Below are 22,585 nucleotides of genomic sequence, written 5' to 3'. Positions count from 1 at the left end.
GCCGGACCACAGCCAAATTACAGAAAAAACTACAACGCATTCAGAACGCCTCCGCCAGACTCATCCTAGACATCCCCCGCCACAATCACATCTCCGGTCACCTGAGAGACCTCCACTGGCTCCCCATCAACAAGAGAATAACTTTCCGTCTCCTCACCCACGCACACAAAGCACTCTACAACCTAGGACCCTTATACCTCAACACGCGCCTGACCTTTTACACCACCACCCGCCAACTCCGATCGTCCAATCAGGCCCTCGCCGCAATTCCACGCATTCAAAGGTCCACCATGGGAGGAAGATCTTTCTCCTCCTTAGCGGCCAAAACCTGGAATTCTCTACCCACCCACCTCCGCCTCACACAGAACCACCTCTCCTTCAGAAAACAACTCAAAACTTGGATTTTTGACAAGTAAATAAGCTCCCCTCCCTCAAGCGCCTTGAGACCCTCTGGGTGATTAGTACGCTATATAAATTTTAACTTGACTTGATCAGATACCAATGTGGGACAAATGGTTATCACAAGTCCATATTCAAGTCTAGGAGGGCGCTTCATTGCCTCAACTGCCTCAATATAAAATATCTCGAGAAGGCGAAGTGGCACTAATAGGTATTGTTTAAGATCTGATTAGAGTAGGAGTTGTGGAAGAAGTCCCTTACAATATTTGTAACAGTCCTATCCTTCCCATCTTGAAAAAAAGACACTGATACTAAAACATACAGGTTTATCATTAACTTACAAGAGGTTAATAAGATTGCAGTGCCCCAATACCCGGTAGTCTCTGACATCACAACACTTCTTACTATGACATGTGACCTGTTCTCAGGACACCCCCGCGTCGCACGGCCACCAGCTGTGTGTGTGCCCCTCGTCTCGCTGCTGCCCGCAGCCTCGTTGTGACTGCCTCTCTGTTCCCTGACCCTCCGCCGTATTCGGCATGCGTGTGCTTGTGCTTATTCTGTATTTAACCTTGTTTTTTCCTTTTATTATTGCTTTTTTCTTTCTGTATACTGTACACTGTGTTTAACCTTTTTTTCCTTTTATTATTGTTTTTTCCTTTCTGTATACTGTCACTGCTAGGCTTCGTTGTTGTTCCAGTCCCCCTGTGCCCGCCCCGCTCCCAGCTTTCCGCCGCCGTCCAAGCGGCCACGCCCCCTTTTCGTTTTGTGCCCTCCCTGCTCCCGCCTCCCAGCTGCTCCTCCCTCCATCCCACTTGGCCATAAATGGCGACCGCGCGGCGCAGATGAGTGTGACCTGTTCTCAGGACACCCCCGCGCCGCACGGCCACCAGCTGTGTGTGTGCCCCTCGCCTCGCTGCTGCCCGCAGCCTCGTTGTGACTGCCTCTCTGTTCCCTGACCCTCCGCCGTATTCTGCGTGCGTGTGCTTGTGCTTATTCTGTGTTTAACCTTGTTTTTTCCTTTTATTATTGCTTTTTCCTTTCTGTATACTGTACACTGTGTTTAACCTTTTTTTCCTTTTATTATTGTTTTTTCCTTCCTTTCTGTATACTGGCACTGCTAGGTTTCGTTGTTGTTCCAGTCCCCTTGTGCTTGCCCCCCTCCCCGCTTCCCGCCGCCGTCCAAGCGGCCACGCCCCCTTTTCATTTCGTGCCCTCCCCGCTCCCACCTCCCAGCTGCTCCTCCCTCCCTCCCACTTCACCATAAATGGAGACCGCACATACGCGCAGCGGTCACGCGCAGCGGGCGTGCCAAAGGCAAGCCCGTCTGCGCCCGTCCGTGCCTGGACCGCGCCCAGTGCCAGGACCCCTGGTCCTCAGCGATGCAAGACGACCCGACAGACCTACGACGACGCGGCCCTCAATGCCGGCAGAAACCCCACCTGCTGCCATGCCGCCCCAAGACGCACCCACGGACCCTTCACCTGCGCAACCTGCAAGTTCTCCTGCCTCCGAACCTGCACCACGCCTGCCAAGCCAAACTCCTGCAGCGACCTAAAGTGCATTCTGCTCAACACCCGCTCCGTCAACAGACAAGTCGTAGAACTCTGGAACCTCCTCGACACAACATCACCAGACATCGCCTTCCTCACTGAAACATGGATGAACGCCTCCTCAGCCCCCGACATCGCCATCGCCATCCCGGATGGATACAAGATCATCAGGAGGGACCGAGTCAACCAGACCGGAGGAGGCATTACCATCATCCACAAGAACACCATCCGCATTACGACCGACACCGACGACACCCTCGCCACCGCCGAACACCTCCACTTCCAGATTCACACGACCCAAAGACGACCCTCAGAGGCACCCTCATCTACCGACCACTGGGACCACGCACGCAATTCAGCGAAGACATCACGGACTTCATCAGCCCTCACGCCCTCCCCTCCGCAGACTACATCCTCCTAGGGGACCTCAACTTCCACCTGGATAACAACAAGGACCGCAACACCGCCACCCTGCTGGACAACCTCGCCAACCTCAGCCTCAAGCAACTGGTCAACACCCCCACCCACTACGCCGGCCACACGCTTGATCCCGTCTTCTCATCCAGCAAGCACATCAGCGTCAGCCACTCCACCGAACTCCACTGGACCGACCACAGCTGCGTCCACTTCAGATTCAGAAAAACCACAACCCACCACCACCCACAACAAGTTCCTCACAGAAGCGGGAGCAAGAACACCGCCGACCAGCTCACCACCTCCCTCAGACAGAACCCACCGCCAGCACATCAGACGCCAACGAAGCAGCCCGCAACTTCACGCAGTGGCTGGCCGCCTGCACCGATGACCTCGCACCATTGAAGAACCCTCCCAGCAGACCCAGAAGCAAGAAAGTCCCCTGGTTCACCGACGCACTCAGACTCCAAGAAGACCTGCCGCACCCTCGAGAAAGCCTGGCTCCACGACCGGACCACTGACAACATGACCGCCCACAAACACGCCACCCCGCAAGCACCACCAGCTCATCCGCACCACCAAGAAGAAAATCACTGAAGGAGCGACTGGACAACAACGCCCACGACAGCAAGGAACTCTTCAGCATAGTCAGGGAGTTCTTCAACCCCAGCACCGGCAACAACGACATCACCCCTTCACAAGACCTCTGCGACTCCCACGCCTCGTTCTTCCACCGCAAAATTGCCGACATCCACAACAGTTTCGGCGCACCATCCACGCACCCAACCACCAAACCAACGAACCCCACCGCCACCCTCCGCACCTGGACCGCGGTGACCACCGAAGACACAACCCGCATGATGAACACCATCCACTCCGGCTCTCCAACCGACCCCTGCCCCCTCCACGTCTTCAACAAGGCAGACTACACCATCGCACCCCAACTCCGGGACATCATCAACACCTCCTTCGACACAGCCACCTTCCCGGACAGCTGGAAGCATGCCGAGCTCAGCGCCCTCCTGAAGAAACCAACAGCGGACCCCACCGACCTCAAAAACTTCCGACCCATCTCGCTCCTCCCTTTTCCCGCCAAAGTCATTGAGAAGATCGTCAACAAACAGCTTGCCGCCTTCCTTGAGACGAACGGATCCCTCGACCCCTCGCAGTCTGGTTTCAGAGCCAACCACAGCACCGAGACCGCCCTCATTGCAGCCACCGACGACATCCGAGCCCTGCTCGACAACGGGGAAACAGCGGCACTCATCCTCCTGGACATCTCCACAGCATTCAACACTGTCTGCCACTGCACCCTAGTCCAACGCCTCGACAACACCGGCATCCAAGAGAAGGCCCTGAAGTGGATCATCTCATTCCTCGCCGGAAGAACACAGAGTCCGACTCCCCCCGTTTCGATCCGAGGCCACCAAAGTCATCTGCGGAGTCCCGCAAGGATCATCACTCAGCCCCACCTTCTTCAACGTCTACATGAGACCTCTAGCAGCCATCGCACGCCAACACAACCTCAACATCATCTCCTACGCCGACGACATCCAGCTGATCCTCTCCCTCGCCAGAACCAGCCTACACGAAGGGATGAAAGACATCGCCGAATGGATGAAGAACAGTCGCCTGAAACTGAACTCAGACAAGACGGAAGTCCTCACCCTGGGACCATCACCCTCCGCCTGGAACGACTCCTGGTGGCCCCCAGCCTTGGGCACCGCCCCCAAGCCAACAGACCACGCACGCAACCTGGGCTTCATCCTGGACTCCTCCCTCTCGATGACCAGACAAGTCAACGCCGTATCCTCATCATGCTTTCACACCCTTCGCAAGATCTTCCGATGAATCCCGACCGAAACCAGGAAGACAGTCACCCAGGCCCTCGTCACCAGCCGACTGGACTGCGGAAACACCCTCTACGCCGGAACCACAGCCAAGCTACAGAAAAGACTCCAACGAATCCAGAACGCCTCCGCCCGACGCATTCTGGACATCCCCCGAAGCAGCCACATCTCCGGCCACCTCAGGAACCTGCACAGGCTCCCCGTTGACAAGAGGATCACGTTCAGGCTCCTCACCCACGCACACAAGTCTCTCCACGACCTGGGCCCCAAGTACCTCAACGACCACCTGATCTTCTACACACCCACCCGCCAGCTACAGTCTACCAGCCTCGCCTTCGCAACCGTACCACGCATTTGAAGAGCCAACGCCGGAGGCAGATCCTTCTCCTACCTGGCGGCCAAGACATGGAACTCCCTCCCCATCCACCTCCGGCTGACCCAGGACCACTTCGCCTTCAGGAGACAACCAAAGACCTGGCTGTTCGAGCAGTAGCGGACCCCTTCCCCCCAAGCGCCTTGAGACCCTTCCGGGTGAGTAGCGCGCTATACAAATGCTGTGATTGATTGATTGATTGATGATGATTCCTCCGACTGCAACTGCATTCAGTGTGATCGACTTAAAGAATGCTTTCTTCTCCATACCTATTCACCGTAATAGCCGTTATTTGTTAGGCTTCACTGGAATAACTGATCATTCAGATTTTGTAGAGCTCCACAGGGGTATACAGAGAGTCTTAGAAGTTATAGCCTGGCATTGAAAAGACCGCTTGATTCTTTCCCTGTGTCGAAAGGGATGGCTCCCATACAATATGTTGATGACATCTTGTTGGCTGCTGGTACAACGGAACAGTGTGAAGAAGGTACACTGTTATTGCTCTCCTATCTTGCATCTCACCATCACAAGGTTTCACGGAAGAAATTATATTATTGTAGACAGCAGGTTACCTATTTAGGTCACCTCCGGTCTATGGAGGGACGTGGACTCACACCAGACCGCATTCAAGCTATTTTAGACACGCCTGTGCCCCGTACTCAGAAGGATGTTCGTGCACTGATTGGCCTTACTTCTTTCTGTAGGCAGTGGATTCCTCGCTTTTCTCACATTGTTAAACCTTTGTTTGCCCTTTTGACTAAAGACCCTTCAATGCCTCTCCCATGGACTACTGAATGCCAGAATGCTTTTCAACAGTTGGGTCAAGCTCTATGTCCTGCACCAGTATTAGGAACTCCAGACTACACTAAAGCTTTTACACTCTATGTACACGAGAGGGATGGTTGCACTCTCTCAGTTTTAACACAGACACACAGTGATAAGCAGAGTCCTTGTGCATATTTCTAGGCTGTCCTCGATCCAATTGCTCGTGCGTGGCCTGGGTGTTTTCGTTCTGTGGCAGCAGCAGCTGTGTCCATACGTCAGAGTGAGGGGACAGTCTTGTCACATAGATTGCTTGTGTTAGTACCCCATGCAGTTGACGCCCTGTTGAACCAAACAAAAACGCAGCATTGGACTAGTGCTTGCTTGACAGGATATGGATTGAAACTTTTGGCTCCTCATATCACCTTAAAAAGATGTTCGTCCCTTAATACGGCTACTCTATTGCCATTCCCAGCTAATCAGTCTCAATCGCAAGAGTCCCATGACTGTATATCCCTTACTGAGGAACAATAAAAGGGTCGTGTTGACCTACATGATGCGCCCCTTTCCGATGTTGATGGAGAATTGTGGGTTGATGGCTCTTGCCGGATATTGCCCGATGGCACAACATCAGCTGCGTACGCAATTACAACATTTCAGACAGTAGTTGAGACAGCCCGCATCCTACAGAAGTCAGCTCAGGCAGCTGAGTTGATAGCACTAACAAGACCCTGTGAGCTTAGTACTGATTTGTCTGTTAATATCTACACTGATAACCGATATGCTTTTGGAGTGGCTCATAATTTTGGGCTACTCTGGAAGAAAAGAGGCTTCCTTACATCACATGGGACACAAATAGTGCATGGGGAATTAATACATAATCTCCTTACTGCCCTGACATATCTTAAGAAAGTAGCGATTGTTAAGTGCAGTGCACACAAGAAATTGACCGATAAAATAGGACAGGGCAATGTCTTCGCGGATCACACAGCCAGTGAAACTGCAATGCAGTGAAGCACTACATCTATGTACGTGGTTAAGTCACAGGCTGAACGTTTGCCTGATGCCAGGCAAGAGGTGCTGGCCATGCAGCGATCTGCCTCTGCAGAGGAATTAGACCAATGGTCTAAGGAAGGAAAATTGGATGATGAGGGCTGCTGGAGGTATAAAGAGATGACCAAGTGGAGATTGCCCACTGCCTACTCACATCCCATGATTCACATGGCACATGGGCCGGCACATGTTGGAACATCCTCAATAGCAAAGCTACTTATGCAAGTTTGGGATCACCCAGATATTGCCGGCACAGCTAAAAAGATAGTTCAGTCTTATTTGATTTGTCCCCAGTATAACCCTGGAAAGGGAACACAAACTCCAGCAGGAGGGTTTACCACACCAACTACACCTTTTGAGGTTCTGCAAATGGTTTACATTCATCTAGAATGCAGTAATAATCTGAAGTATGTATTAGTGGTGGTATGTGCCTTTAGTAAGTGGATAGAGGCGTATGCTACGAAAGATAATACAGCTCTTACTACAGCTATGGTGCTCCTAAAGGAGTTCTTCCTTCTTCCCTAGATTCGGCGTTTGTCGAGTCATGTGGAGCGACAACGGACCGCATTTCATTGGGCAAGTTGTTGAGTATGTCTTGAAAGGATTGGGAAGTAAGCAGAAGTTCCATGCTGCTTTACACCCACAATCAGCAGGGCTAGTGGAACGATACAATTCTACCCTCAAGCTTAAGTTGGCTAAAATACAGGCTTCCACTTCTCTGAAGTGGCCTGATGCATTGCCCTTGCTATCCATTAGATCAGTGCCACATACAGGGTCTGGCCTCCCACCGTATGAGTCGTATTTGGGAGGCCAATGAATATTTGGGGGATTCCTAAGCCACGCCCTATACATGTTGTACCTTATGTGTTGATGAGCTACTACTTGTCTCATTTGACTGATAGCTTGCTTTCTATTCATCAAAAGGTTCAAGAAGCTCTTCCTGACAGGTCACAAGGTGATGTTCATGATCTATGGTTCACCTGGTTCACCGACGCACTCAAAGACTCCAAGAAGTCCTGCCGCACCCTCGAGAAAGCCTGGCTCCACGACCGGACCACTGACAACATGACCGCCCTCAAACACGCCACCCGCAAGCACCACCAGCTCATCCGCACCACCAAGAAGAAAATCACTGAAGGAGCGACTGGACAGCAACGCCCACGACAGCAAGGAACTCTTCAGCATAGTCAGGGAGTTCTTCAACCCCAGCACCGGCAACAACAACATCACCCCTTCCCAAGACCTCTGCGACTCCCACGCCTCGTTCTTCCACTGCAAGATTGCCGACATCCACAACAGTTTCGGCGCACCATCCACGCACCCAACCACCAAACCAACGAACCCCACCGCCACCCTCCGCACCTGGACCGCGGTGACCACCGAAGACACAACCCGCATGATGAACACCATCCACTCCGGCTCTCCAACCGACCCCTGCCCCCTCCACGTCTTCAACAAGGCCGACTCCACCATCGCACCCCAACTCCGGGACATCATCAACACCTCCTTCGACACCGCCACCTTCCCGGACAGCAGGAAGCATGCCGAGCTCAGCGCCCTCCTGAAGAAACCAACAGCGGACCCCACCGACCTCAAAAACTTCCGACCCATCTCGCTCCTCCCTTTTCCCGCCAAAGTCATTGAGAAGATCGTCAACAAACAGCTTGCCGCCTTCCTTGAGACGAACGGATCCCTCGACCCCTCGCAGTATGGTTTCAGAGCCAACCACAGCACCGAGACCGCCCTCATTGCAGCCACCGACGACATCCGAGCCCTGCTCGACAACGGGGAAACCGCGGCACTCATCCTCCTGGACATCTCCACAGCATTCAACACTGTCTGCCACTGCACCCTAGTCCAACGCCTCGACAACACCGGCATCCAAGAGAAGGCACTGAAGTGGATCATCTCATTCCTCGGCGGAAGAACACAGAGAGTCCGACTCCCCCCGTTTCGATCCGAGGCCACCAAAGTCATCCGCGGAGTCCCGCAAGGATCATCACTCAGCCCCACCTTCTTCAACGTCTACATGAGACCTCTAGCCGCCATTGCACGCCAACACAACCTCAACATCATCTCCTACGCCGACGACATCCAGCTGATCCTCTCCCTCACCAGAACCAGCCTACACGAAGGGATGAAAGACATCGCCGAATGGATGAAGAACAGTCGCCTGAAACTGAACTCAGACAAGACGGAAGTCCTCATCCTGAGACCATCACCCTCCGCCTGGAACGACTCCTGGTGGCCCCCAGCCTTGGGCACCGCCCCCAAGCCAACAGACCACGCACGCAATCTGGGCTTCATCCTTGACTCCTCCCTCTCGATGACCAGACAAGTCAACGCCGTATCCTCATCATGCTTTAACACCCTTCGCATGCTTCACTAGATCTTCCGATGGATCCCGACCGAAACCAGGAAGACAGTCACCCAGGCCCTCGTCACCAGCCGACTGGACTGCGGAAACACCCTCTACGCCGGAACCACAGCCAAGCTACAGAAAAGACTCCAACGAATCCAGAACGCCTCCGCCTGACTCATTCTGGACATCCCCCGAAGCAGCCACATCTCCGGCCACCTGAGGAACCTGCACAGGCTCCCCGTTGACAAGAGGATCACGTTCAGGCTCCTCACCCACGCACACAAGTCTCTCCACGACCTGGGCCCCAAGTACCAAGCAGAAGTTCCATGCTGCTTTACACCCACAATCAGCAGGGCTAGTGGAACGATACAATTCTACCCTCAAGCTTAAGTTGGCTAAAATACAGGCTTCCACTTCTCTGAAATGGCCTAATGCATTGCCCTTGGCATTGCTATCCATTAGATCAGTGCCACATACAGGGTCTGGCCTCACACTGTATGAGTCGTATTTGGGAGGCCAATGAATATTTGGGGGATTCCTAAGCCACGCCCTATACATGTTGTACCTTATGTGTTGATGAACGACTACTTGTCTCATTTGACTGATAGCTTGCTTTCTATTCATCAAAAGGTTCGAGAAGCTCTTCCTGACAGGTCACAAGGTGATGTTCATGATCTATGGCCCAGTGATTATGTGATGATCAAGGTGTGCCAGCGGTCGAGCAGCCTGGAACCCATATGGCGCGGACGTGAGCAGGTGCTCCTAGCCACCAGAACTGCAGTCCGAGTGACCAATCAGAAGAACTGGGTTCACTCCACCCACTGCAAGAGGGTACCATCCAACTTGGTGGAGCCTGCTACATGGACCGATCATCGTGAAATCCTGGACACAGAGAGAGGCCAAGCTGTGTCACCTACAGAACCTCAGGAAGGCTTCCCGGACTATACGATCCCTGGTGCATCTCGATATCAAGTGCGACCCCGGAAGACAAAGACCGCATTGCTGAAAAAGACTTGTTGAGTCACCGTCCTCGGTGAGTAAAAGGCTGAGCTACAAAGGGGGGGAACCTTGTAGTACTCGTCTCAACCCCCAGTGAAGAAAACAACGGCTGCCCAGGACCTTAGGACTCCATCTGTTTTATATTTTATCTTCAAAGTTAATATGTCTGCAGAGAAGAGGTTAACTGCTGCAAAAATGTGTGACAGAAACGCCATGGTTATTGCTGGACTCACTTCCATTGTTCTCATCATTGCTACGATAACATGGGTTATAGAGAGAGTAACTACTGCTCGAAATCTACTGACCGTCACTACTCCTAGCCCCATTGAGCATTATTATTTCTCCCTTCCCTATCGTGAGCAGCAGCACAGAATGTGCTACCTAAACAACACATTCATTCAAATGTTGCACCACAACCATAATGCTACGAACATTACCAACTGTTGGGTGTGTGGAATGATGCCAGCACATCAGAAAAAGGGAGGAACACCTTTCGTTCCTGTGCCATTTTCACACAATGGATCTTGTAGGTCCTAGTTTGCGCTGCTATGGGCATCTAAAGTTGCTAATATTACTTATGCTGATGTAGGAAGACTGAATTTTCAACTCAATAAAGTGTGCTACCCTGATGAGGAAGAAGAACCACAATCTAAAGGAACTGTATGGGAAATGGAGGAGTATCGCCGAGGAAACTCCTCCATGTGCTATGTTTTCCCAAACACTAGAGCTGTCAAGGGTAATGGGCCTCCTGTTATAGCTGTTATTGGAGCACAAGCAGAACCTATGTGTGAACAGTATTAGAAGTAGTCCTGTCGGGAAAAGCGACTGTACTATTGAATATTACTGGGGTGAACAACAGCAGTTTTAGGTCATCACACAAAAAACTTAATTTATATGTGGAAATAAAGGATACTACCATCTACCCATTGGTTGGTAAGGAACTTGCTATGTGTCCTTTTTGCTACCACCTGTGTTTTTTGGCTCCTGCTTCCTACCATAAAGACTATAAACTGTACAATGACATTTCTAAGAGCCGATTGAAGAGAACAATAAATCATGATGAGATGGATCAGACCGACACTGCACTGCAGCAATATGTTGACTTATTTGTTCTTTGTTGGTGCTGCCTTAAACAGCTAGAAATTCAGACGCTTAACACGTGTTGTAGAGGCTGTAACCAACCAAACAGCTATGGCACTTGGAAACATCACAGAAGAACTGCAAATTGCGAGGATTGTGGCGCTCCAAAACAGAATGGTCCTCGACATAGTCTTGGCTGATCATGGTGGTGCATGTCACATCATCGGGAGCAGCTGTTGTGTTTACATCCCTGATCACGTCCCTTCAGTTTTCGATGCGATCTCTAAATTGCATAGGATAGCTGCTGAGATTCATCCAGATTCAAGAACATGGACTTTAACTGGCTGGTTATGGACATTTATTCGTTACCTGGGTCTGGAAACTGTTGACAGTTCTATGTATATTCTTTGCGATCCGACTGTCATGCTGTTTATGTATACAATGTGGCACAATGCTTTGTTCCCTTTGTGTTTCACTTTGTATACCCATCAAACGCGAAGTTAAGAATGTGAATATCCAATATTCATTAAACCAAGAAGTTAGGGATATGATGAAAATTGATGTGCAAGATGTTTGCTTTGTTCCTATTAAATCATTCAGATGTCTTCAGCTAATTCTAAAAGAGTCATCTGCGGAAACTAGAAGAAATCGCTGTTAGCATGAGCTGAAGCCATTTTGTTTTGGCTTCCATTTTAGTGAACCATATGTTAGCCATGTGCTCCTTCTGTCTTCACTGTTGCCTGCTCTTGTATTTCGCTAGTCATCAACTATAATTAACTTCTTCTTCAGTAATGAGCCAAAGCCTTGTGCATGCTGAGAAAGGCCTGTAGCTGCCAGAATAAACCTGTCTTAGTTTGTATATGTCAGGCTGTTTTAACTGATACAAACAGAAATGTCTTCCCTCCCACTTTGCTGACAAAGACATATTTGTATGCCTATGTTAGTCCTTGACAGTCCGGATACAGGACGACTAGCGCAAACGTTGACATTTGACGAGGACTATTGGCCGCTACCTTGGCCTTTGGATTTTCTTAAAATTTGATGAGATTGGTGAAGGGGAATACTAAGGACCTGGTTTTTCTCCTCCATACGAATTGATCTATTTGGAATACTGTGGGACATTGAAAACTGACTTATGATATTTGAATCCAGGTCTTCAAGGAATTTAAAACCTTTTGGATTCTATGGACTGTCGGACACTGATTGAGTGGATCAAGACAGACATTTTCTGCCCTGACGAAGTTCTATTCTGAACGATACGCAATGGCTGATGTCCGAATTTTAAACTGAAAAATTTAAATAAAGAATATATTTTGGAATACATTTGGAATTATCTGATTGCCAGAGGGTTCTGTATCGATGCAGTCCCCTCTCATGAGTGATAATAAAATATTTGTTTGAAATTAAAGCTTCTGAGTCAATCTCTATTTTGTTAGTCCAAGGACTTGAGGACAAAGAAGGGAGAACCCCTGCACTGGTGGGCCTCTGAAAAGGCTGCACTCCCACACCAAGGGATCTACACATGCTTGGTGCAATATTAAGTTAGCCTTGCAATAGAGATTTGTGAGATGTGTGGGGTCACGACTAGAGGCAACTTTCTCTTACCCCTAGTCATTGAAGCTTTACAATTGTGCCCATCGTATTAAGTGTGAATGGTTTTCCCTGAAAATGTTGTGAAGAAAAACCTGGTAAATTTATTGGGGGAAAATTCCTACAAAAATAACAACACATGCAGAATTTGGTGCAGAGAATACCGGATCTAGGGCTTCGTAACTACACCTCAGCACCGCTTGCATTTTCTTGTTTTATCCAGTTCAGGAAAAGTAGAGAAGCAAACATGATGTGGGGATTCCACTTCAAATTCAATTGGTGGAGGAGTTCAAATGCAACCGGTCTTGTATTCATCAGTGTGAAGAATGCAAGGACCGATTCACTAAGATGAGTGTAGAATAACTTCACAAGCATATTAAAGCATGGTTGATATGCCTTGACAATTTTAAAACCTAGGAACACATCTCATGTGGGATTAAAATGTCAGATTTTAAACACAAAACTAAGAAAATAACACGCTAAATCATGCACACAATTGAACACATTTTAACAATATCCACAAAATGTAACGCCTTGGTAAAAGGGTGCACAGTTCAGCTGATCAAATATATTAATACAAATGGAAATAAAATCCATATGAGATTCAATGTCGAACAACAAATAACACTAACCACTAAAATGATTTGATTTAAAGAAATAGGTTTACCACTTATACCCTAACAACGTTGTTGAAAATAAAAATGTCAATAGAACAAAAAGTAGATATATAACAAAATAAGGTTATAAAAATGAAGGTTTCCATCAATATACAAATGCCATGGTTGGTTAGTTGAAATAAAAGAGGACACATTCCCAGTACCAAGATGGATATAGAAAAAGGAAGTGGGATACTAAAAAATGTATAGCTTACTTTGCGCCTTCTCACAGAAGTATATCTGAAACCCTAAAGTAAAAAAGACAAGTTCTATTTCATTTACACTGCAAACTAATTTGCAGAACAGTGAAGTTTAAACATATACCACTCACATTATGTTAATTTAATAATCGCATTAGGATAAGGCCTGTGACATTTAACACCAAATCATTGACAATACTCTGAATTGTGCCCATTATAAATCGGCCTATTAGGTAAATCAGCTCAAATATTCACCTACTGGAGCTAAAGTAAGTTATTAGGCAAACTTCATGTAAACATTTTTCAATCAGCTATATTTCTTTGTAAATCCTTATACAGATAAGTACTCAGAACCAAATAAAGGAGACGCAATTCAATAAAATGAAAGTTCTTACTGACTATTTCCAAAGTATTAGGAATTGATATACAATGGGGTCACATGGGAAATACATTTCATACTAAAAACTATCTTGAGTAATGCATTTTACTTTTAGACAAATAAGTAACTTACCTGTAGTAAATGATCACTGAAGTTATTTTTTAAATAGCGGTCTCTAGGAAAGATATATTTCCCTGACTCCACGAAAATTGGTAAACTTTCCCCACTACAAAAAAAAAAAGCTCTGACCTCCTAAACAACTATCATCCAATCTCCGGACTCCACTTTCAATCCAAATTCTTTGAGAGCTGTGTCAATATACAGATGAACCAGTTAATAAAAAAAATGAATATGCTTGAGGAGTTCCAATCTAGATTCAGGCCTGGTTGGAGTACGGAAACATCTGCACATTAACAATAATGTACTCAAAAAGTATGGGCAACAGGGATTCATGTCACCTCATTCTCTTGATCTCTTGGCAGCTTTCAACATTGTCAATCACAAGACCCTCATCCACAATTTGCTTGTGTTACAAAGAATCAGTCATGAATTGGTTGAAATATTATCTGGAGTATCACAGATACCTGGAGAAAGTTAAGCATGCTCTGTCAGACCATGCAGTTGTTCCCCTGAGCCTCCAACAAGATTCTGTACCAACCCCCACTCTTTTAATGTCTACCTCGAACGACTGGGCACTCTCCTTCAAGACTCTGGCCTACCCTACTACCAAGACGCTGATTGCAGCACCTCAAACGTTTTTTCTTGGCTGACATATTCCGTTTGCCCACAAATTTTGATAAAATTAAGTCCAAGGCGACTTCGCACCACCTCAAACTTAATTCACATGAGACACAGCTTCTTCTCTTTTTCACTAGGTCTCCCTCTCCACCCATCCAAGATTGGCTATGTTCAACTAACATTTTTGACTGCTCCCCTTCATTTGCCAACACCACCAAATGTCTTGGCTTTAGCCTGGACAGTAGACGGACATTCATAGACCACAAACATCTTGCTGCTAAAAATGCAAACTACCACCTTAACTCGTTCATGGGATCAAATTCTTCTTTCCTGTGAAAGACAGGATCTGGTCACCTCAACCATATCTCCCCTATCTCGTTGATACACTGACCAATACCCAATCCCATTACTTGACCAGCAAACTAAAGCTTTGCAGCAGCACTCTTGAACATTGGACCACTGACTCGCTTCTTCTTGAAGCCTCTATCTTTAAGAAACTGTATGTTCTGAATCAATGCTTTTCATGCTGTGCGCCAAAAATGTGGAACTCACTTTCCACTCATATCTGGAAAATATCCTCCCATCAAGCTTTTAAGAAACAACATTAAAGACTTTCTCATAATCTATACTACTATTATAAAGGAAGAACTTTGCACCTTTGAGGCGGGTAAACTCGGGAACCACAGGACCAATCCACACACCCGATACATCATTGTAATCGTCAGGGTGTGCAGATGGACATAGGCTATATAAAGTATAAAAATATGCGTTATTAAAAAAATTACCATAAAAAAAGTAGTCCCTTCGAAGTAGCGCCAGCCGGGACCTGCGTGCTGACGTCAGGAGCGCGGGGAGGAGCAGCGTCCAGTAATGCGAGCAGGAGCGGCGGACATGGGGCGGGGGAGGAGCGGTGACGAGCGGCGGAATGGTGGTGAGGACTGGCGGACAGGCGGGAGGAGCGTTAAGCGGCGAGGAGCGGTGGAGCGGTGAAACGAGAAGCGCGGGAGAGGAGCGGCGGCTGAGGTAAGGCTCCGGGCAGGCGGGGGTCGGGGCAGGCGAGGGACCGAGCGGGCAGGGCCCGGGCTGCTTGACAATGTTGGGGCGGGCGGGGGGCCAGGCTGCTGCACAATGTCGGGGCGGGCGGGGATCGGGGAAGCCCGATTGCTCCCGGACAAGGTCGGGACGGGCTGCTAGTTAAAATATAACTGAACACCAATCCCACTTAGTTTGTAATGAAGTTTCCACGGTATAAATACCTATGGACATTATTTTGACAATGGCTGTAATTCTCTGGCACGTACATATTCTCTCTAAGTTTAAAGACATATTGTAACTTGCAACTCTGAGCTCCAGCTTCCACTGTCTATCCTCTCTCTGCTTGTTATCCTTACCTTGATTTTGCTATATTTCTCTCTTTGTATGTTTTTGCTGTTATTTGGAAAGACCTCCAACACCCTAGAGCCTTATATGCGCTATATAAATATCACTGAAAATAAATAAAACTAAGATTTTAAGTAGTGTCTCTGAAATTGAAGCCCTGACTAACTCTAGGACATGTTGGGAACATACAAAAATCAATCCTCTTGTCACACAGACAATCACCACCTTTGTATGGTAAAGAAGTCGTTCCCTTCAGTGCCAGAGTCTACTATAGTTAAGTGTGTATTTTTCAGACCAAAAGGTATTTGTGCTTTTAACCAATGTTTTTTATATATTGGCGAAAGCCTGGCAGCTCTCCCAACAATAAAGGTTTGCAAACCCTATGACAAAAAAACCAAGTTCAACCCAAAACCTATTGGCATTGCCAATAGCTGTATGAGACATCGGTAAAACAGTTGGTCCAGTAAGCCCAGTTTCACTTGCCATGCTTGTCTCTCTACCTATCAATAATATATAAATAAAGATAGATAGATATATACCGCGTGGTAAAGGCTGGGTTTCTTCCACTCCTCAGCCACGTCTGGTTCCCAAGCATGGAAAGTGAAACTGGGCTCTCCGGACCCACTGTTTTACCTAGGTTGATTTAGAGACACACACACACACACATACTATAATAAAATGTAGGGGTTGGGTGGCGTATGGGTATTGGGTGGTAATGGTATTTTTAGGGTTTCGAGGTGGGGAAGGCTGTTGGGTGGTAAGGGTATTTTTAGGTTTTCAGGGTGGTTAGAGGTATTGGATGGTAAGGGTGCTTTTTTATAGTTGAATTGTGGATAGGGTGGCGCATGGGTAATGGTATTTTCAGGGTTTCAAGGTGGTTAAGGCTGTTGGGGTGTAAGAGTGTTTTGGGGGTTTAGGGGTGGGTTAGGGTATTGGGTGCTAAAGGTGTTTTTAGGGTTTAGGAGTGGGTAGGGTTATTGGGCATTAAGGGTATTGTTAGGTTTTCAGGGTGGGTAGGGGTATAGGGTGGTAAAGGTGTATTTAGAGTTTAGAGGTGGTTAATGGTATAGGGTAGTAAAGGTGTTTCGAGGATTTAGAGGTGGGTAAGGGTGATTTTTGGGTTTAAGGGTGAGTAGTGGTATTGGATGGTAAAGGTGTTCGTAGGATTTGGGATGAGTATTGGGTGGCAAGGGTGTTTTTCACGGTTTACAGGTGGGTACGGGTATTGGGGTAAGGGTGTATTTAGGGTGGATAGGGGTATGGGGTGGTAAAGGTATTTAAAAAAAGTTATATACACACACACACACTGAAAAAAAAGGTTAGGAAATAGAATTTAAAAAACCTTAGAAATTCAAACAAAAAAACAAAGGTTAGAGGGATGTTATAGTTATGCTCATGTCACTCATAAAAAGCATTGAAATTCAACAGTCATATTTACCCGCGCTTGTTTGTAAAATAGCCCCCGGGTGGGCAGGGTCCCGTGGGCACAAGACCTTTTTAAATATAAAGAAGGGGACGTACGGGTCCACCTTCCTAAGGCTCTATAGAACCCCGGGGACCACCTCATCCCCAGGACTTTCTGATTATAATAGAGGAGTTCTGTGCAGACCTCCTCTGTGCTCTCAAGTGAGCCCTGGGGAATATAGCATGTTACTACGCATGCTATTACATTGCGTTCTATTACAACGCAGATGTTACAACATCCGCATTGTTAGAACGCCATATCTTTACATCGCAAGTCATTAGATCGACTTGCTGAAGGGGGGGCACTGGACTTAGGAATAGTATAAGTTACTATTCCAACTCCAGCATGTGCAACAGTAGGGACTGTGTTGGAATAGTAAATTATACTATTCCTTAGTTTAGATCGCCCCCTACAGAAAGTCGATCTAGGATTTGCGATGTAAAGCTATTGGGTACTAACAACGCTGTCATTGTAACAACCGCGTTGTAAAAGCACCACAATGTAATGGCAGCATTGTAGACGCGGTTTCCCGCACCAGGGACCACCACCTTCCTGAGGTTTCGTGTTTAAAATGGAGGGGGCCACGTGGACCCCTCTCCCCGGGAGCTGTTTGAAGCAGTGGGGAACAACACCTTGCCGTGGCTAAAAAAAATCATATTTTAAAGCGGGCTGCACAGACCTCCTGGGCCCTGGGGGCCACCACCTCCCTAGGGCCAGCAATTAAAATATATGTGAGAGGGGGCTGTGTGGTCGCCCTCCTGGGTCGTATACGGCCCGGGGACCACCATCTCCCCTGTGACGCCTCCTGCTATTGCCCGAGATGCCTACCCTCGTGAGCTAGCAGGTTGCTCTCCATTGGTGGAAGCTTTGACAGGCATGTGAGAGCAAACAACAAATTTGTTCCCAGCCAGCAGGAGTTTCCAAACTGCTCCTGCATGGTGGGAGCAGAGTTTTCATCTGTTTACCGGTGAAACAATTGCTCCTGCAAGCAGTGAGCTGCCTATTTAGCAGCTCCCTGCGTGTGCGAGCAATGCAGGCTAATGCAGGCGATGAAGAGCCGGCTATAACAGTGGGGGCCTTGAGGCCCCCCGCTGTCCTCAATGATACACACGGGGTGCCCTGGGTGGGGCCAGGACACCCAGGTAGACGTGGCCGGGCCCTGGGGATGATGTCACCAGGGCCGATATCAGCCGGGGAAGCGGGGGCACATGGCTCCCCCTCCCCAATTGCTCAAAATCCAGGCAAAACAGAGGGCAGAAAAAGGAGTAGAAAAGGCAAAACGGAGCAGAAGAAGGCAAAACAGAGGGCACTCAGACACACACACCCACTCAGGCTCACGCATCCACTTACAGACCCACAAAAAACACTCATACACCCACTCACAGACTCACTGAGACTCATGCACTGCACCCACACAGGCTGACACACACTGACGCACCCACTCACAGACCCACTCAGAGACTAACACACCCACTTATAGACTAACTGAGGCAGTCACAAGGCCACTCACACTCCCACACCCAGGAAAACACACTCTGGATACAGTTTATCACAATTTGAAATTTTTCTGACGTGCTCTTGTACCCTCTATTACCTAGAATTTAATAGAGCTACCTTTTAAACTGTATACACAGAAATCAGTTACAAGTAAGATCTTTTTGTATAACAAAAGCCTTTTGTAATATAGTGTGAAAGAAGGTATCCAGTGGAGATGGTAAAACAAGATAAAACTGTATTCTTCAGTTTCAAGTAGAAGTCACAGGTTTCAAGTATTGTAAGTTAGCAGCCCCACCGGACCAGCATTCCAGCTGCTCAGCCCACACACTTCAACTGACATTCACTCAACCAGGCACTCGTAAACATTCTATGACATCACACTCACACTGGCGAGCAGCAGGGCATATAAAACAAAGCAAGTAGTACACGATAATAGCAGCAGAATACCACACATTTTCAGTTTCACACAATGTTATCTGCATCATGTTGAAGCTTTACTTTTTGTGCATTTATAAAACAGTTTGGAAGGTTACATCTGTATGGATCCTTAGGCGTGATTGTGCTTTTGCACTAAATGTCCTTTAGTTATTTACATTTGCCGAAAGTTAGCCTGAGAAAATGAATTAGCCCACTGGGGCAGAATCATCATAAATTTGCAAACCTCCTGGAGGAGGAGCTACGCGCCTGAAGAAAATGGCCTGGCCGCATGAGCTCTCGGCTCTGCTGAATCCGCCTGCCGGCCCTAACATCCTGCAGCCTATCCTGACCCTCGGGCCCCGAAACCGACACCAGAGGCCTTGCGGAGCATTAAGAGCTGAACCCGAAGATCCGGCGTGATCTAGAACCGGAGAAAGGCCAGTCTTGATTATGGGGCTGTTTCGGAGCCGGTGCTCAGGTAAGCAAGTCAGCCGCTCCTGAAGTTAATAACAGCAGGGACCCAAACCGGAAGTCGCCGGTCGGGTCCCCTCAAGTAGGAGCATTGAGTGCGTGAGTGCGGCGGCGGGCAACGCCAGCGGTACTGGGGGACCCCTGACCCCCCTCCGAACAGTGAATTGTGGCACAGGGGGAGCCCGTAGGTCGGCGAGGTTCCGAATTTTAGCAGAGGCTGACACAGAACATCTTGGCCTTGGCAGGGGGTGGGTGTGTACCGGGGTCACGATGTGCATCCTCCCCCCCCCCCCCGTGGGCAACACCAGCGGTACTGCGGGAACCCTGCCCCCCCTCTGGACAGTGAATTGTGGCACTGGGGGGGCCCGGATTTTAGCGGAGGCTGGTACAGAGCATCATGGCCTTGGCGGGGGTAGGTGTGGTCACACTGTGGGTCACACTGTGGGCCCCCCCCCTCCTGGACTCTTCCCCAGTGAGCGGTCACCAGCCAGTAATTGAATGGGACCCGGCGGGACTGCCCAGTGAAGTCGAGGACACTTGCCTTTGTGTTCAACAGTGGGGGCAGAGTTGATTACGGCCATGTGACTGAGGGGAGGCCATAGCCCCCCCGGGGAGCGGCAATAGAATCTGCAACACACCCAGAGCTGAATATTACATTGGCCCTAAGGGGAAGTGATGGCAAGGAAAGAGTCTTGGAGCCAGTGACTGCCTACTAGTCTAAATAGTGTTTGACGCAGAGGTCCCCCACTGGTGAAAGCCTTGCTTGGAGACCCTGATGGGGAGAAGGCTGTGACTGTGCACTTAGGGTGTCGGAATTTCCGGCGCTGAGTGATCGGTCTGGTGGCCGGACTGTGTAGTGACCACCACGGAAGATGGCGTCCAAGCAAGATGGAGAGAGACATTCTTCCAGGGGGCCGAGGGCCCCGAAGACAGTGCAATCTAATAAGTTGGACTGGTACACTTTACCGAAGGGCTCACCTTCCAGCTCAGGGTCCTCTGCTGTCTTCACCGGAGGGCCTTCGGATCTGGGGGCGGAAATCACGCTTCACGACCATAGACAGTACGAAGTCCTACCTGGGGAAGCAAATGGTGGCTTTGAACTCCAAACTGGACACAGTGTCTATTGAAGTCAACCTAATAAGAGCGGACCTTACCAGGGTTAACGTCAAGGCATCCAGATTAGTAGAAGACGTGTCCCAGTTGCAACAGGACATGCGTACTCTTAAATCCTCACACGAACTGGCAGAGCGCAAGCTGGACGAATATGAAGGCAGGGCCCGGAGAAACAACATCCGTATCTTGGGGGTGCCCGAGAGGTCGGAGGGCCCGCCCCAGACTTATTTGTGGAGAATCTCGTCCTCAAGTATCTCCAACCTAAAGGCCAGAGTAATTTTTTAACTATTGAACAGGCCTATAGGGTCCCGGGAGGGAGACCGAGGCCTGGGGCCGCGCCATGCCCCATGATCGCCAGAGTCCTGAATTTTAGGGACAGAGACACAATCCTGCAGGCGGCGAGGACCGGGGGCCCCATCCAGTATGAGAATGCTGCCCCAGAGTGGAAAGTATACTGCTTTTGATCTGGGTGGAGTAACCTCAAAGTGTCAACTAGGCCCATGGCGTCTATAAAGTCTGTCTGCCACCTCATTGCCTTCCCGTTTCCTTCGGGGGATGCCTGTCCACCATACCAGAGACGACTGCATTAAAGTCGCTCCCAAAGAGTAAAAGCCCATCAGGGAGTGAGAGTAGGACTGTCCCTAAATCTGCCAGCATTGTGCTCTGTAACCCTGGGGGAGCATAGATGGATAAAAAGGTAATGCATTGACCCTCCTATGTACCCGTGACTCCAATATATCTGCCACTCCCATCTTCCCATGTGGAGGTGATTGCCAATGGGAATGTCTTACGTATCAGAATGCCCACACCTCTGAAGCCCTAGGTGAACCCAGAGTGTTCAGATCTGGCACGATCCCACAGGTTCATTGGGCTGGAAAAACAAACTGACTATGCCCATCCGACTGTGGGACTCTGAAAAACTTGGCAAGCTCTGGAAGACAAAAGGTTTCGATAAATGGGACCGAATAGGAATTTCCACGGTCAAAGACATCTGGGGGAAGAGGAAAATTAAATCATTTGAGGAAATGCAAGTGGAATATAAGCTAGAAAATTCCGAATACTTCTGTTATGGGCAGGTTAGTCACTCCCTTCTCTCAGCACTACCCGAGGAGACAGCACCCCCAGAAGCCTCACCGCTCGAAGATAGGATATTGAATGGACACCTTCCTGACAAAACGATCTCCCCGATATAAAAAACTGATTAACCACAGTTCTGAACCCCTTGAGGCGTTAAGGGACAAATGGATGCAGGATGGTATAGAGCTAGATGATGAGGATTGGCAGATAGCCAGGTCCTCCCCAAAAGAAGTGGCAATTCCAGCTCGTCTGAGATTAGTTCAAGTCAAAATTCTACACAGGATCTACCGCACGGGACCCCGACTAGTACATATGGGACTCTTGGACATGGGATTGTGCAAACAAAGGTGTGGTCACGTTAGTACTTTTATCCATATTATCTGGGAGTGTGAGCACATCGCCACATATTGGCCTAACATACATGACATTATGCATAGAGTACTGGGGATACCCCTGCTACCGGAGGCGAGGAGGTGCTTGCTTAACATCTGGGAGCCTACTGACCTAAACACCTCACAGACACAATGGGCTACCCTGGGTTTTATGATTGTCAAATGAAATATAGCCCAAATGTGGGGAGCGGCACAGTCTTTCACTCTGGAGGTGTAAGAAAAGAATTGAGATTGGTGCATGTTTAGGGAGAAGACTACATACTACGCTAGGGGACACCCTCGCAAGTGGTCATTGGTATGGGGCCCTGGAATAGTTACAGATGGGAACTCCCCTAAATGTGGCTATTGATGATCCCCCACCCCTC

At 48.7% G+C, this 22,585-nt stretch overlaps 1 protein-coding gene across 11 annotated transcripts in view; it reads right to left on the bottom strand.

Annotated features, from left to right (window-relative positions):
- Positions 1-22,585, bottom strand: part of MAP2K4 (mitogen-activated protein kinase kinase 4) — a 767,786-nt gene that overhangs the window by 704,281 nt on the left and 40,920 nt on the right. For 5 of the 11 annotated variants that reach the window (XM_086930576.1, XM_086930571.1, XM_086930575.1 and 2 more), the window contains exon 2: positions 13,307-13,339. The exons of the other annotated variants lie outside the window; for them this stretch is intronic. In XM_086930576.1, coding sequence (XP_086786702.1) covers positions 13,307-13,339 — 33 coding nt within the window. The remainder of the gene's footprint in view (positions 1-13,306; positions 13,340-22,585) is intronic. 11 annotated transcript variants of the gene reach the window in all.

This window comes from Lissotriton vulgaris, chromosome 7 (assembly GCF_964263255.1).
Source record: "Lissotriton vulgaris chromosome 7, aLisVul1.2, whole genome shotgun sequence".
Classification (NCBI taxonomy): domain Eukaryota; kingdom Metazoa; phylum Chordata; class Amphibia; order Caudata; family Salamandridae; genus Lissotriton; species Lissotriton vulgaris.
This window is presented reverse-complemented; position numbering and strand designations above follow the sequence as displayed.